The sequence below is a fragment of the Equus quagga genome, unplaced genomic scaffold (genome assembly GCF_021613505.1).
Source record: "Equus quagga isolate Etosha38 unplaced genomic scaffold, UCLA_HA_Equagga_1.0 146_RagTag, whole genome shotgun sequence".
Taxonomy (NCBI): Eukaryota; Metazoa; Chordata; class Mammalia; order Perissodactyla; family Equidae; genus Equus; species Equus quagga.
Window position 1 is genome coordinate 8,469,567 of NW_025796728.1, and position 13,936 is coordinate 8,483,502.

The 13,936-nt window shown below is 43.4% G+C and overlaps 1 protein-coding gene across 1 annotated transcript in view; it reads left to right on the forward strand.

Annotated features, from left to right (window-relative positions):
- LOC124232930 (paired mesoderm homeobox protein 2B) overlaps window positions 1-210 on the forward strand; it is a 3,198-nt gene extending 2,988 nt beyond the window's left edge. Inside the window, exon 4 of the mRNA XM_046649852.1 lies at window positions 1-210. This exon is cut by the window's left edge and continues 1 nt beyond it. Coding sequence (XP_046505808.1) covers window positions 1-210 — 210 coding nt within the window.
- Window positions 211-13,936: the final 13,726 nt, after the last annotated feature.

Sequence of the window (13,936 nt, forward strand, 5' to 3'; positions counted from 1 at the left end):
GCGGCAGCGGCGGCGGCTGCGGCGGCGGCGGCTGCGGCGGCGGCTGGAGGCCTGGCTGCGGCCGGGGGCCCTGGACAAGGCTGGGCTCCCGGCCCCGGCCCCATCACCTCCATCCCGGATTCGCTCGGGGGCCCCTTCGCCAGCGTCTTATCTTCGCTCCAAAGACCCAACGGTGCCAAAGCCGCCTTAGTGAAGAGCAGTATGTTCTGATCTGGGATCCTGCAGCGGCGGCGGCGGCGGCGGCGGCGGCGACAGCGGGCGAGCCGGGCCGGGCGGGCGAGTGGGCGAGCGGGTAGGCCCAAGGCTATTGTCGTCGCTGCTGCCGTGGCTTTTTCATTGAAAGCCTAAAGTAATCGCGATAAGAATAAAGAGAAAATGGCGTCGCCCCCATTTCAACCCCACTCCTACCCCCATCCTGAACCCCGAAACAAAACAAACGCTTCCCTGGCTTCGCACCTGCCTCAGGGACACGCAGACGGGCCAGGGCTCCGCCTGCTGCCTGGGAGCAGCGCGGCCTGGACTCGGGGGCACTCTCAGGGGGCTGTGTCTGCGTGTGGGTGTATGTCTGTCTCGGGGAATGTATGTCTGTGGCCCGAACAGGTGACAGGGAGAGATGGGTTGGGGGCACAACCAACTCAGTGACTTGCTTAGAAAATGAGAAAAACAAAAAATCCCCCAAAATTAAAGAAAAAAAATTAGTAAGGCTGTAACAATTAAAAAATTTTAAAAAAAAACCCTAAAAGGTTTTTAAATGCAAAAAAAAAAAAAAAAAAAGGGAAGAAGAAGAGGGGGAAAGGGGAGGCAGCACTTGGCACTGTCTGAGGGCTCTATCTTGTGAACCCCTAAATTGGCGCCCTCCTGACAGCACAGATTCCCTTGGGGCTTCTCCTCTGGGGAGAGTAGGGGAGCTTTCCAGCCCCCCTTCCTCTAGTGCCCTTGGGTTCGGGCCTCTGCGGCGACGATTCGTGCAGACTGTCCCCGCGGCCAAGGTGACTTCGTCGCGCCCGCTTGCCTGTCCCACCTCGCCGAACGCCATTCGCGCATCCGAACCCCACACGGTTGCACCTCCCAACCCCGAATCTTTGCAGCCACTCGGCCCGGAAAGATGCCCTATACGTGAGATGCCTTTTCATCCGCAAACTCTGCAAACTGTCTCTCATATTTCGCAACTCTTCCCTTTTTTTTCTCTCCCGCCACACCCACCGGCATTTTCTTCTTCCACCAGCTTTTACTGAACTTTTTGGCACTGCTTTGGGTTGGAGTCAGTTGCAGTCCACGCGACTGGCTGCAGAGAAATCTACTGAGCAAGGGAAAGGCGCGCACACACACAAGTTTGCAAAAGTATCTCGGTTTGCATTTCTGTTGACCCGAAATGGACTCACATCCTTGAATGGTGGATGGACTGTATAGATGATTCCATTCTTCGCGCAGTTTAGACATATCTGTTGGGATTTGGTTTTTTGGTTTTTGTTTTAAAAGGCACAAACTATAGATATTAGTTGAATGTTGAGGCTTTAACTTTTTTGGTGTCTTTCTACAACTGTGTTCTGTGACTCAATTGTATCGTGTTAATATCAGTACAGACCGTCTCCTCTACGTGACCGTATAATGTTTTTCTCTTCTTGTAGTCTCTATGGCGTGTCTTTATGGAGTAATAAGGTTCTCACGGGTTCAATTCCTTTGTGTTTAGAGAGACCACGGTTCAAACAATGGTATATATTTTTGTTATCAGGTGCATGTCTGTCTGATTTCTTTTTTTCTTCTTGTTGGACTATGTTTGTGAACATAAGCGTCATAAGTTATGTTTCAGATTTTCGAATTTATTTATATGTGTTATGATGAATGCTTCTATTTAAAAGGGAAATATTTCTACATGTGCATATAGTTTTCCAAGAGTGTACCATTAACTTGATTGTTGATAATAAAAACAAAAAGCAAGTCTAGTAATTAAACTCTTCTGACTTTTCCTTGATTCATTTTGGTTTGGTTTGGGGTTTTTTCTTCATTTAATTTTTAAAATGATAAGAGAGGACAGAAGAAATTGTACAAAACATCTAGAAGCCACTGAGACTCTGGAAACGTAGGCAGGTTGGGGAATCTAAATTCATGCACCCAAATCCAGCTAATATAAAATTTAGTACTTGGAGTAGCAGGCAGGATTCTTTTGGTCCATGCTTATTTGTCTCCCAATTGCCAAGCACAAAAGAACAGCAGGGCGTTGATTAAAAATGTTGACATCAGTGCCTAGATTGCGGCCACATGCACTCCCGCGGTGGCAATGAAGGCAAGATTCTAATACTCGACTTTGAGAAGGACTCGAAAGTGTGGATTCTGAGTGCAGGAGCCTTCAGGATGGGTGGCGTCCTACAACGTCCTGGCAGTCCAGCCTCCTTAAGCCTCAAAGACTGCCGGCACCCAGTGACACCACAGGGGCTCTGCGAGGGCAGGTGGATCAGGAGAAACTGGCTGAGAGCAGCTCTGTAAAGCTGGCGTGTTTGGGGAAATAACATTGAGAACAATTGGAATTAGGGAGCGCTACCATGTACCGGGTTTTGTTTCCATGCATTATCTCATCTACACCTCAAAATGGCATCATGACATCAGGAAACAGGTACAATTTCTATCTCCATTTTCTTTTAAACAGATGAGGAAGCTGAGGCAACAGAGAGATTAGACTCTTGCTCAAGGGTCCCCCATTATGGGACCAGCCTTTGAACCCAGGAAATCTGATTCTAGATCCTGCACATTAACTGCACCCGTGGTTCCCAAAGTATGGTCCCAGGACCAGCAGCATCAGCATCATCTGGGAACTTGTTAGATGAATTCCTAGACCCCATCCTAGATCTACTGAATCAGAAACTCTGGGAGTGGGACCCAACAATCTGTGTTTTCACAAGCCCTATGGAGGATGTGAGGACCACTGAGCTACACTATAAGAAATCCAAATGGGAAGGGTCCAGAATTGGAACTATGTTAAGAACAGGTGTGGGGAGGGTGCTCTGGCAGCTTCAGTGATCCCCTTTGGAAAGAAGGAATCATCACCACAGCCCCAAGATGGAATCCTGCCTCTTCCTTGGACTGTTTGGCTGGGCTGCCTTCTTCAAGCAGAAGCCTGTGAAGGCTTCTGGTACTTACCTTGTTACCTCTCTGGTTGGGCCTTATCAATAGCTAAGTCAGCTCCCCTCATTTGCGGGAGGCCACAGTCTGCCTACTCTGGTGAGAGAATTAACAGCTGATCTGGTTTGAATTTGTCAGGGCTTCTCACCTTCAGCATTCTAATGTGGCTTGCATCAGATCAGGCAGGTTTCACTGAGAAATTTCAAACTTTGAATCTTATCTAACTTCTAATGGTTTTTCTAAAGGGCATTTTGAGACAAAAATTTGTCTCAAAATGTCCTTTGATAATCTCTCCAAGACAACCTTCTATAAACAATGGCATTAATTGTGCTGGTCTAAAATGCCAGCAATTGCCAGGTCCCTTAGACACCAGTCTTTGGTTGTAAATATACCTTAGAAGGCCTGGGAGAAGCAAAAAGCAGGGAGGACTTCATTGATGAAAAGAGCACTGAAAGCCCAGGTAGCCGAATCCCAGGCTTGGCTGGAGGAAATCAGCCTTCCCTTAGGCATTGAGGATCACCAGGTAAGCCTCTGTGACCTGGTGGGTAGGCCCGTGGGACAGGCATTCTGGAAAAGGCAAGACCAGGAGAGAGAAAGAAAACAACAAGTAGAGAGAGGAGGAAGAAGAGAGACGGAGAAAGAAGAGGAAAAACCAATAGCCAAAGGAAAGTTTTTAGAAACCCCAGTGAAGTCACTATAAATCCTTTCAGATGCGAACCAACTAGATGAGGATCCCCAAATTCCCTTCTCCTGACCTTGACTGGCTTTGAGCCACTTACCTTCAGGATAAGGGAAATCCTGGGAATCAGTGAGAAAAATATACTTCCCATCCCCACACCACCCCAACTTCCCAGAGGATTGCCTTTTAAATGTCTGGAGGCACCCAGCTTTAGTATTTTAATATCAACTTCTTTTTAGTTTGGGTCACCTCTGCTTCTGCTAGTGGTCAAAGAAGCAAACTGTTGGGAAGCAAGTTTATGATCAAATGCAAAATAATGCCCCTGTAATATGATGGAGTCCAGGGGGAGGACACTGTGTCTCTGGGATTGTGTCATTTCCTTGGAGCCCTGCACAGTGTGAACAAGCTCACTTTCACTTTTCCTCTCTGAGGAATTTGCATTTTGGCTCATCAAGGCATCCTTTTTCCTGGCAACTCCAGGACCACATGTGACTTCACAAAAGCTGCATGAGCTGATGCCAGATGGCCACCTCTAAGCCAAGTCTCCTTCAAGACGACTAAGAACAGAGAACCAGAGAGTGGTTTCAGAGGGAGCTGATAACCCAGCCAATAGTAGCTGTCTATACCTCACCCCAGATGCTTCTCTGTGGCCACATCATGTCCTTAGGAAGACAGTCTGTGGCAAGATAGAGAGGGCCCTCAATTCAGGGAAAGGATCTGTGTGACTTTGGATGGCAAATAACTTAATCCCCCCGAGCCTGATTCTCCAACCACAAATGTGGATAATAATACAGCTTTGTGGGGCTTTAGGGGAAATTAAGTAAGATGTGCAACAAGTATCTGGCATAGTAGCAAGTTTTCAGCAAATGTCAGATATTATTATTAAGATTATTATTATTATGTAACTCCTAGATTCTTTCTTCATCCCCTAGCTCAGGCCTCAGAAGATTAAAAAAAGCCCTCTGTTGCCACTTATGTTGATGGCCCAGGAACACAGTGTGTGAGAGAATATGCAATGGGTGGAATTGGAGAACCTTGCTGAGGGTGACAGTAACAGCCTAGAATCAGCCAACGGCTGACAAGGAATAACCACTGATATTTCCTGAGTGCTCATTATGTGCCAGGTGCTTTTTTTTTTTTTTTAAAGATTTTATTTTTTCCTTTTTCTCCCCAAAGCCCCCTGGTACATAGTTGTGTATTCTTCGTTGTGGGTTCTTCTAGTTGTGGCATGTGGGACGCTGCCTCAGCGTGGTCCGATGAGCAGTGCCATGTCCACGCCCAGGATTCGAACTAACGAAACACTGGGCCGCCTGCAGCAGAGCGCGCGAACCTAACCATTCCGCCACAGGGCCAGCCCCTGTGCCAGGTGCTTTTAAGCTTACAAACTTTAAAGCATTAAATCCCCGCAACTATCCTCTGAGAAAAGTACTATTCCCATTTTTTACTTAGGAAGAAACTGAAGCATAGAAGGGTTAGGTAACACACCCAGGGTCACACAGCTAGTAGTACTGCAACAGGAATCCCAGCTCCAGCTGGTTTGCCTCTAGAGCCCATGCTCTGAAACCACTGTTCTTTGTAATCTCCACGAAGGGAAGAATTCATTTTAGCCCATGAGGTCATACACCGCCAGACCAGGGAGGAGAGCTCATCTTGCAGAGGGATTCTGAAAGGTGGGTGAAGGTTAGAAAAGGCAACAGGAGGAGTGGTGTTAGGATGAGAATCCCAGGCAGATTCAGAATGAAGTCCAGGGCCTGAAAGGGAGAAGGCTTTGGGATCCCTAGAGAAGGAAGGATGCTTCCTGCAAGGCAACATATTTACAGCTCACAGTCTCTTTCTGGTAAGTGAATAAGACAAGGAGTAGGCAGGGGCATAGAACATGGAAGGGAAAAGGATAGTTACATTTATGAACTATGGAACATTGGTTACTGCACAGGAATGGATGTCAGGAATAGATGTCAACCTCTAGGCTCATTTATTACCACCATGATAGACAGCTGGTACAATGGCAAAGGCCCACCTGAGCTCTTAGTTTCCAGCCTTGATTCCAGAGTGACTGTTCACAAATCTAGGTGGATAAATAATGACCGAATACCATCACTCAACAGAATTTCCATGTCGGGAAGCAAAGTACAGTGCAAAGACCTGTGACCTCCTTAGGCCAATAGGAATGATTATCTGAAAACAGTCTGTTACCACGTCCCCATCACCACGGTAGACATTTTGGGTCATGTTAGTCTTGGCTTAATTCAAGGGCACTTAACCTTGGGTTTATGGATAGAATTTAAAGAGGATAGGACAAAAATGCATATGTATTTTTAGTAACCTGTACGTGAAATTTAGCGTGTTCTTCAATGATGAGTGTAGGCAATGAAGCCACAGTAGAGTGACTAGTACGTGTGACTTTGTCACCAATGGAAATCACAGATATTTTCATTTCATGTTAGAGTTTTTGAAGCTATCTCAATGTATCATTTACATTCACCACTAATTTGAAATTATGGTAATTATTAGACCAGCCACTAGATCTTGTTATTTAATAGATTAATAAAGAAGGCTATATCATAAATTTACTATATCACAAAGTTGTGTTTAAAACATTTTTGATAATTTAATTTTAATTGGCTTCTTTTATAATCCTATGCATTTTCTTTTTTGCATTTAAAAACTTTATTTTGAGAGGGGTTCGTGGGTGTCACCAGTGACATGGGTTCGTGGGGGTCACCAGCTACCAAGGGGTCCATGGCATGACAAGAAGCTGAGAGCTCCTGGCTAACTGACGAGAGCAGTGTATTCTGCCTCCTGTGAAGCTCTGACTTTAAGAACTTTACATCAGGACCACAGCATGTAATCATTTTACTCTACATATGGAGGGAAATCTTAGAGAGGTTTTAAACTTATCACATCCTCCTTCAAAGGACAAAATAGAATAAAACAAGCCCCTAAAGCTGAAGAAAGAAAGTTTCAGGATTTTCAAGACCACTGGCCAGGTGGAGGTGGCAGTGAGACAGCCTGGGAGAGCAGGAGGTGACTCAAAGGTTTCAACAGGACTTGAATATCCTCACACTGTCTACTGAGGATTTACATGAACTGGCTGCTGTGCCGAGTGCACCATAGAGAGCAGCATGCTCTGAAGAAGGTGGTACTTTCCTCCTTTTATACTATTGGGATCCAAAGCTACTGAGTCACTTGTCCAAGTCACACCACCAGTAATGGCACAGCCAGGACTCATCCCCAAGCCCAGGCCCTCAACCAATATGCTAAAAAGGTTAAAAAACAAAAAAAAAAGAGGAAGAGAATTCTTCATTTGCTTAGCTGCCACTCACTTTATTTTTTGTCTGAACCTGAAGTGATTTAGTTTGTTAAAATACCCCTTGGCCAAGTGGTTGAGCAATGATGTTACTTTAGCCATGTGTTTGATGTCAAAGACCTCCCTCTGGGAAAAGCCAGCCATCAAGGGGGAAATAAAGGCTTCTTACCTGGACGTAACTGCATTAGGGAACCAAGTGGATGACTGTTTGCTCCGTGACTTCTCCGATGATTTAAGCGGTGATTTCCAGAACAGGAAGAGTCTGGGTGTAAAACTTAATTTCTTTGAGGCCCCAGTGGCATGACCACCTCAGGCAAAAGTGGAATGTAAACCTGGTTTGTCTGAGGATAAGATATTATGCTTTTGGAGGACATACTATATGTTAGATACTCTGTTAGCTGTTTTGCATTTGTTGTCTATTAGAACCTTTGAAAACTCCTGGGGTAGATATTGTTCTCATTTTACAGGTAGAAAAAATCCACGTAACAGAAAGGCTGAGCAACTTACTTAAGATCCCAGAGCTGAGCTCCAAACCCGTGTCCTTTTGATTCCAAAACCCCATGTCAGTGAGATGACAGCCTAGAACCCAGCCCTGCCTTATGCTGCCTGCTCACGCTCTAAGTAAACGTTGAAAAGGGTAGAGACGGTGATGAAAATATTCTGGAATTAGATAGTGGTCATGACTATAGAATTTTGTGAATACACTAAAACCCACTGAACTGTACACTTTAACAGGGTGGATTTTATGGTGTTTGAATAACAGCTCAATTTTTTTAAAAGCAGAGACTAATCTGGGAGACACGTCACCCCTGTGTCTTCCTCTATAACGTCCTTGATTTCCTGCAGGTATAATACATGGACATCTTCTGTCTTAGTCTTAAGTCAGAGCAACACAAATTAACAGAGAGGGAACATAGTGGAAAACACTACTGTTTTCTTAACCAAGTATCCATTTTTTTAGACAGTGAATACATGTTCTCCAATATTGATTTTAAAACAAAGTGGGCAAAATTCTTAAGATGAAGCATTTGCTTCACATTGTAGTAATTTTTTTCAACCCAATCACTGAAACTGTAGAGAGCTGTTAAAATAGTCAGACATTTTAACCATCCCTATCCCTGACTGTGTATTGCAACAATCATGCATGGCAACTCCTGTCTAAACTTAAAGGACTTTTTTTTTTTATGTTTGATATTCTTTTTTTTTTTATTGAGTTATTGATAGGTTACAATCTTGTGAAATTTCAGTTGTACATTAATGTTTGTCAGTCGTGTTGTAGGTGCACCATTTCACCATTTGTGCCCACCCCCCACCCCACCTTTCCCCTGGTATCCACTAAACTGTTCTTAGTCCATAATTTTAAATTCCTCATATGAGTGGAGTCATACACAGATTGTCCTTCTCTCGCTGGCTTATTTCACTTAACATAATTCTCTCAAGGTCCATCCATGTTGTTGCAAATGGAATGATTTTGTTCTGTTTTGCAGCTGAGTAGTATTCCATTGTATATATGTACCACATCTTCTTTATCCATTAGTCTGTTGCTGGACACTTAGGTTGCTTCCACGTCTTGGCTATTGTAAACAGTGCTGCAATAAACATTGGGGTGCATAGGACTTTTGGGATTACTGACTTCAAGCTCTTTGGATAAATACCCAGTAGTGGGATGGCTGGATCGTATGGTAGTTCTATTTTTAATTTTTTGAGGAATCTCCATACTGTTTTCCATAGTGGCTGCACCAGTTTGCATTCCCACCAGCAGTGTATGAGGGTTCCTTTTTCTCCGCAACCTCTCCAACATTTGTTGCTATTAGTTTTAGATATTTTTGTCATTCTAACGGGTGTAAGGTGATATCTTAGCATAGTTTTGATTTGCATTTCCCTGATGATCAGCGATGATGAGCATCTTTTCATGTGCCTATTGGCCATCAGTATATCTTCTTTGGAGAAATGTCTGTTCATGTCTCCTGCCCATTTTTTGATTGGGTTGTTTGATGTTTTGTGGTTGAGTTGCGAGAGTTCTTTATATATTAAGGATATTAAGCCTTTGTCAGATATATAACTTGCAAATATTTTTTCCCAGTTAGTGGGTTGTTTTTTTGTTTCAATCCTGTTTTCATTTGCCTTGAAGAAGCTCTTTAATCTGATGAGGTCCCATTTGTTTATTCTTTCTATTGTTTCCCTTCTCTGAGAAGACATGGTGTCCGAAAAGATCCTTTTAATACTGATGTCAAAGAGTGTACTGCCTACGTTTTCTTCCAGAAGCCTTATGATTTCAGGTCTCACCTTTAGGTCTTTGATCCATTTTGAGTTTATTTTGGTGAATGGTGAAAAAGAATGGTCAATTTTCATTCTTTTACATGTGGCTTTCCAGTTTTCCCAGCACCATTTGTTGAAAAGACTTTCTTTTCTCCATTGTATGCCCTCAGCTCCTTTGTCAAAGATAATCTGTCCATAGATGTGTGGTTTTATTTCTGGGTTTTCAATTCTGTTCCGTTGATCTGTGCACCTGCTTTTATACCAGTACCATGCTGTTTTGATTACTGTAGCTTTGTATAAACTTAAAGGACTTTTGAAAAGTTCTGAGGACATGCATCTACTAATACTGAGATTTTCTTCAAGTCCATTCAAACATAAACAAGTCATTTTTGAAAAAAATTCTCAAAAGACTAAATTTTCAGCACACATTTACTAGCAGAAATCAGTGTAGCTCACTTGAAAGATTGTTTCATGTTTTCTTGTAAGGTATTTTGAGAAGTATGGATGATGCTAACATATGAGTTTGCGAGAAGACACACATTGCATTTTGAAGAGTTAATTTTCTAGCCTTAAGACAATTGTGAATTTTTGTTAACCCAAGATTCTCCTGCTCAGAAAGTTTCTACATAGAAGAAGAGAATCACATCTAGGTGATTGCTGTGTAGTTACTTTCTCTTTGGTGGGCCTGTCCTTCTGCACTGTTAATGTTAGCATTGATTAGGACTGGTTTTCATGTCATTCAAACTACTAGAAAAAGTAGTTTGCAAGAAGCAATAGAAACATCTGAATAATTCAGTGATTTCAAAGTTTTTAAAAATTGCATAGGTAATACACACAGAGTAAAAATTCAAATGATTTAAGAGGTTATTTAGTGAAAAGTGTCTCTCTCCTATTTCTATCCCCTCAAAGAAACCAGTGAAGCTAGTTTCTTTTACATCTCTCTTAAGATAGTCAATATATATAAAAGCACAAATACCATTATGTTATACTCAATTTGTGTACTTTGCATTTTTTTTTACTTGACATATATCCCAAAGGCCATTTCCCATCAAAACCTATAGACCTGCCTTACTTTTAATGGCTGCTTAGTATTTAGTTTCCAAAAACTAATGCAACACGGTCCCTTTATTTCTAATGGTGCCTTGAGCAGAAAGAAAGAATGTGACAAGAGATTGATAACTGTTCGTTAATAAGCCTTCTCCTCTTCTTCCAGTTAGTAAAAGAACCCCTTGAGTTGTTGACTGGCTGGGACATGGCCGTCCAGATAGAGACTACATTTCCCAGCCTCTCTTGAATCTAGACATGGCCATATGCCTAAGTTTTAGCCAATGGGATGTGAACAGAGTGATCTGGGCTACTTCTAGGTCATACCCTTTAAAGAAAGATGCTTGCCCTCAACTTCTTTTCCTTTTGCTGTGGGATAGAATGTAGACATAGTGATAAAATAGAAGGTTCTTGGGCCCATGGACCGCTCCTTGGAGTATAACCACCCTATTATCCTCTACTGATTTTTGCAGAGACAAACATAAAATCATTCCAATGGCACTTGTTTGGTCTGTTCTAAACAACTGAACCACCATCTTAACAAATATAAGAGGGGTCCTTGAAGAGCTGACATTCATGCTGAATGTTGAGTAGGATTCACCAGATGGAATGGGGTGTGAAAATGACATTCCAGGCTGTTGCGTGTACAAGGTCAGAGAAACTTAAAGGATTTTTAACAAGAGCCATTAAGTAGCAAATGGATTAAATATTTCAGGTCTGTTGTCATGAAAGGCCATAATCATTTCACAACACCATGAGTGTGATGTTCATTTAAAGGTTTTATTTCCCTGGAAAATGTTGATAGTCTTGGAGTTGCCTAATTTGTCTGCGATTCACTGGGAAATCCTAGAAGAGATTTCTCCACTAGAATGACATGAAAACCAGTGCTAACCAATCCTAGCACTAACAGTGCTGAAGAAGAGTCCCACCAAAGAGAAAGCAACTCCAAGGCTAGCATCTAGGCATGGTTTTCTCCATTAAGTAGAAACTTTCTGAACTGGAGAATCTTGGGTTAACAAAAAGACATAATTGTCTTAAGACCAAAAAATCAACTCTTCAAAATGCAACTTGTGTCTTCGTGCAAAAACTTATATGCCAGCATCATCTATTCTTCTCAAAATACTTTACAATGAAATATGAAGTAACCTCCCCAACGACTGGATTAGGAGGGTTAGGTGTCCAGTAAATAACTCCCTTGCAGCAGGTCTACAAGCACGCTTTACCTTCGTGAAAAAGGAAACCCACCTCTAGTAGCCAACAACAACGACAACTTCTATTCAGGGTTTATCGTGTGCTAGAAACGGTGCTAAGCACTTTACATGCATTATCTCACTTAATACTGGCAACAACCTTATGAGATGGGTACTATGATTACCCCCACTTTAGACGTAAGGAAACCAGCACTTAAAGAGATTAAATAGCTCACCCAATTTCCCACCGCTGGTAAGCAGCAGAGCTGGAATTTGATGTGAACTCATGTCAGCCTGACTCCACAGACCACTCTGCTCTCCCGCATCTGGTGATACACAACAGTCTTGTCCTCACTCATGCATTAGAGTATAAAACCTTCCCATCACCCTATAAGGGTCTCAGTTGTGCACAAGGCAGTATTTGTGGACAGTCTTGTGTGTGAGGAAATATTCAAGAGGATTTTGTTGTTGTGTGCATGAGTCTACAGATTCTAAACCACATCCTTCCACCAGCTAATGCTTACTGAGTATTTACTTGTGCTACCGAGCCCAAGAAGTTAGAGCAGTAAGGACTTCACAGTGCTCTAGGAGTAGGCGAGGGCCTGTGGAGTCAGTTAGGAGGCTCGTCTCCTTGCCCATCACTTTTCTCTCTCTCTTTTTTTTTTGGCTGAGGAAGATTAGTCCTGAGCTAACATCTGTTGCCAATCTTCCTCATTTTTTGCTGAGGAAGATTAGCCCTGAGCTAACATCTGTGCCAATCTTCCTCTATTTTGTATATGTGGGTCACTGCCACAGCATGGCTGATGACTGGTGCCGGTCCATGCCTGGGGTGCACCGAACTTAACCACTAGGCCACAGGGTCGGCTCCCCTATCACTTCTCTTTTAGGCAGCCTTCCTCAGAACCCAATTCACACTGGCATAGACAGAAGCAGCCATGCGGAGTTGAGGTTAGGAGGTTGGCCCCAAATGACGGGGATTACATCATTAGGTCCTCCCTCATTGTGAGCCAAGACTTTCTCCCAGGAGCAGAGGGTCAGTGCCTCTTCCCCAGCACCATGCCCAGGTCTCCATTCCATTTTGCTAAATATTGCAGTGGGCTGATTCAGGGATGCCCTCACCTCCCAATCTGAGGGCCTGGGAACATCTGTTGCAGGTGATAAATGGATTGTACCTAACCAAAGCCCAGCAATGTGCCAAGAAAATAATTTATGGGTCCAGAACCTGCCTGCTACACAATTGGTCAGAGCATGAGTTATTTTATTTGGTCCTCACAGCAACCTTATGGATAGGTGTTATTCCCATTTTCCACATGTATAAGTCAGTCTTGGAGGGGGGTGGATAACTTTCATGAGGTTGCTCCAGGAATAAGAGGCAGAAATTTGGATTCAAAACCACGTACACTTTATTCAGGGGTTCCACTGTCTCTACTGAATCTACGTTTGGAATGGAAAAATCATAGAAATGACTTCATTATTCAGGGAGCCTATGACACTCTTTTTCCCCACCCCCTTGGCTATTTTAAACGAGGAAAACACACTTGAAAATACCCATCACCTCCAGTCCCAACTGCCGCTGGGAGCAGAAGCACCTTCTGAGATCGCTGGTTGTTCCTGAATAACAAGAACTCTGCAGGGTTAAGCATCAGCTCCGAGGCTGTTCAGACCTGGAGGAGCCAGGCCAGACCTGAGAGTGTCAGAATGATCTGGCCTTTTCCCTGCAGCAGGATCATTTCCAACCACAGCCAGGGACTGGCAGAGGCATTAGCAAGCCTGCAACATCAAAACGGCCAGATCAATTCGCAGAAGCACTTCTAAGGGAAACAAATCAATAAGTTCCTTCCCCTAAAGATTGATAACATCATCAGGAAGCAACAGATGCATTTTAGTGCACAGTGCGCTGTGCAGGGGAGGTGAGCTCCCTGTGCCACGGTTGTGTCTCTGGAAAAGCAATTGTAAATCAGCGGCTGAACATTGCTGCTCGCGGCACCTGTCACAACAATAAAAGCTAACGCTCCCAATACATTTGGCAGCTTTCGAGGTGCTGGCACATACTTTGTCTCTCTTGATTAAGGCCCTACAAGGTGGATATTACTGTCCCCATTTCACAGATGAGATTCAGCAAAGCTAAACTGCCCAATTTGCTTAAGACCTTGATTATTTACAACCAAGCTGGGACTTGAACCTTCTGACTTGGAATCCCATGTTCTGCCCCCTCTCCTGGAGTTCTGCAAACTTCATCCACTCTCATGGCATCTTCACAATGTTCACATGCCAGAGAACCTCCTACGTTATTTATTATTTTTCTTTTCATTGACTTAGGCTTTTTTTTTTTAATCTAAA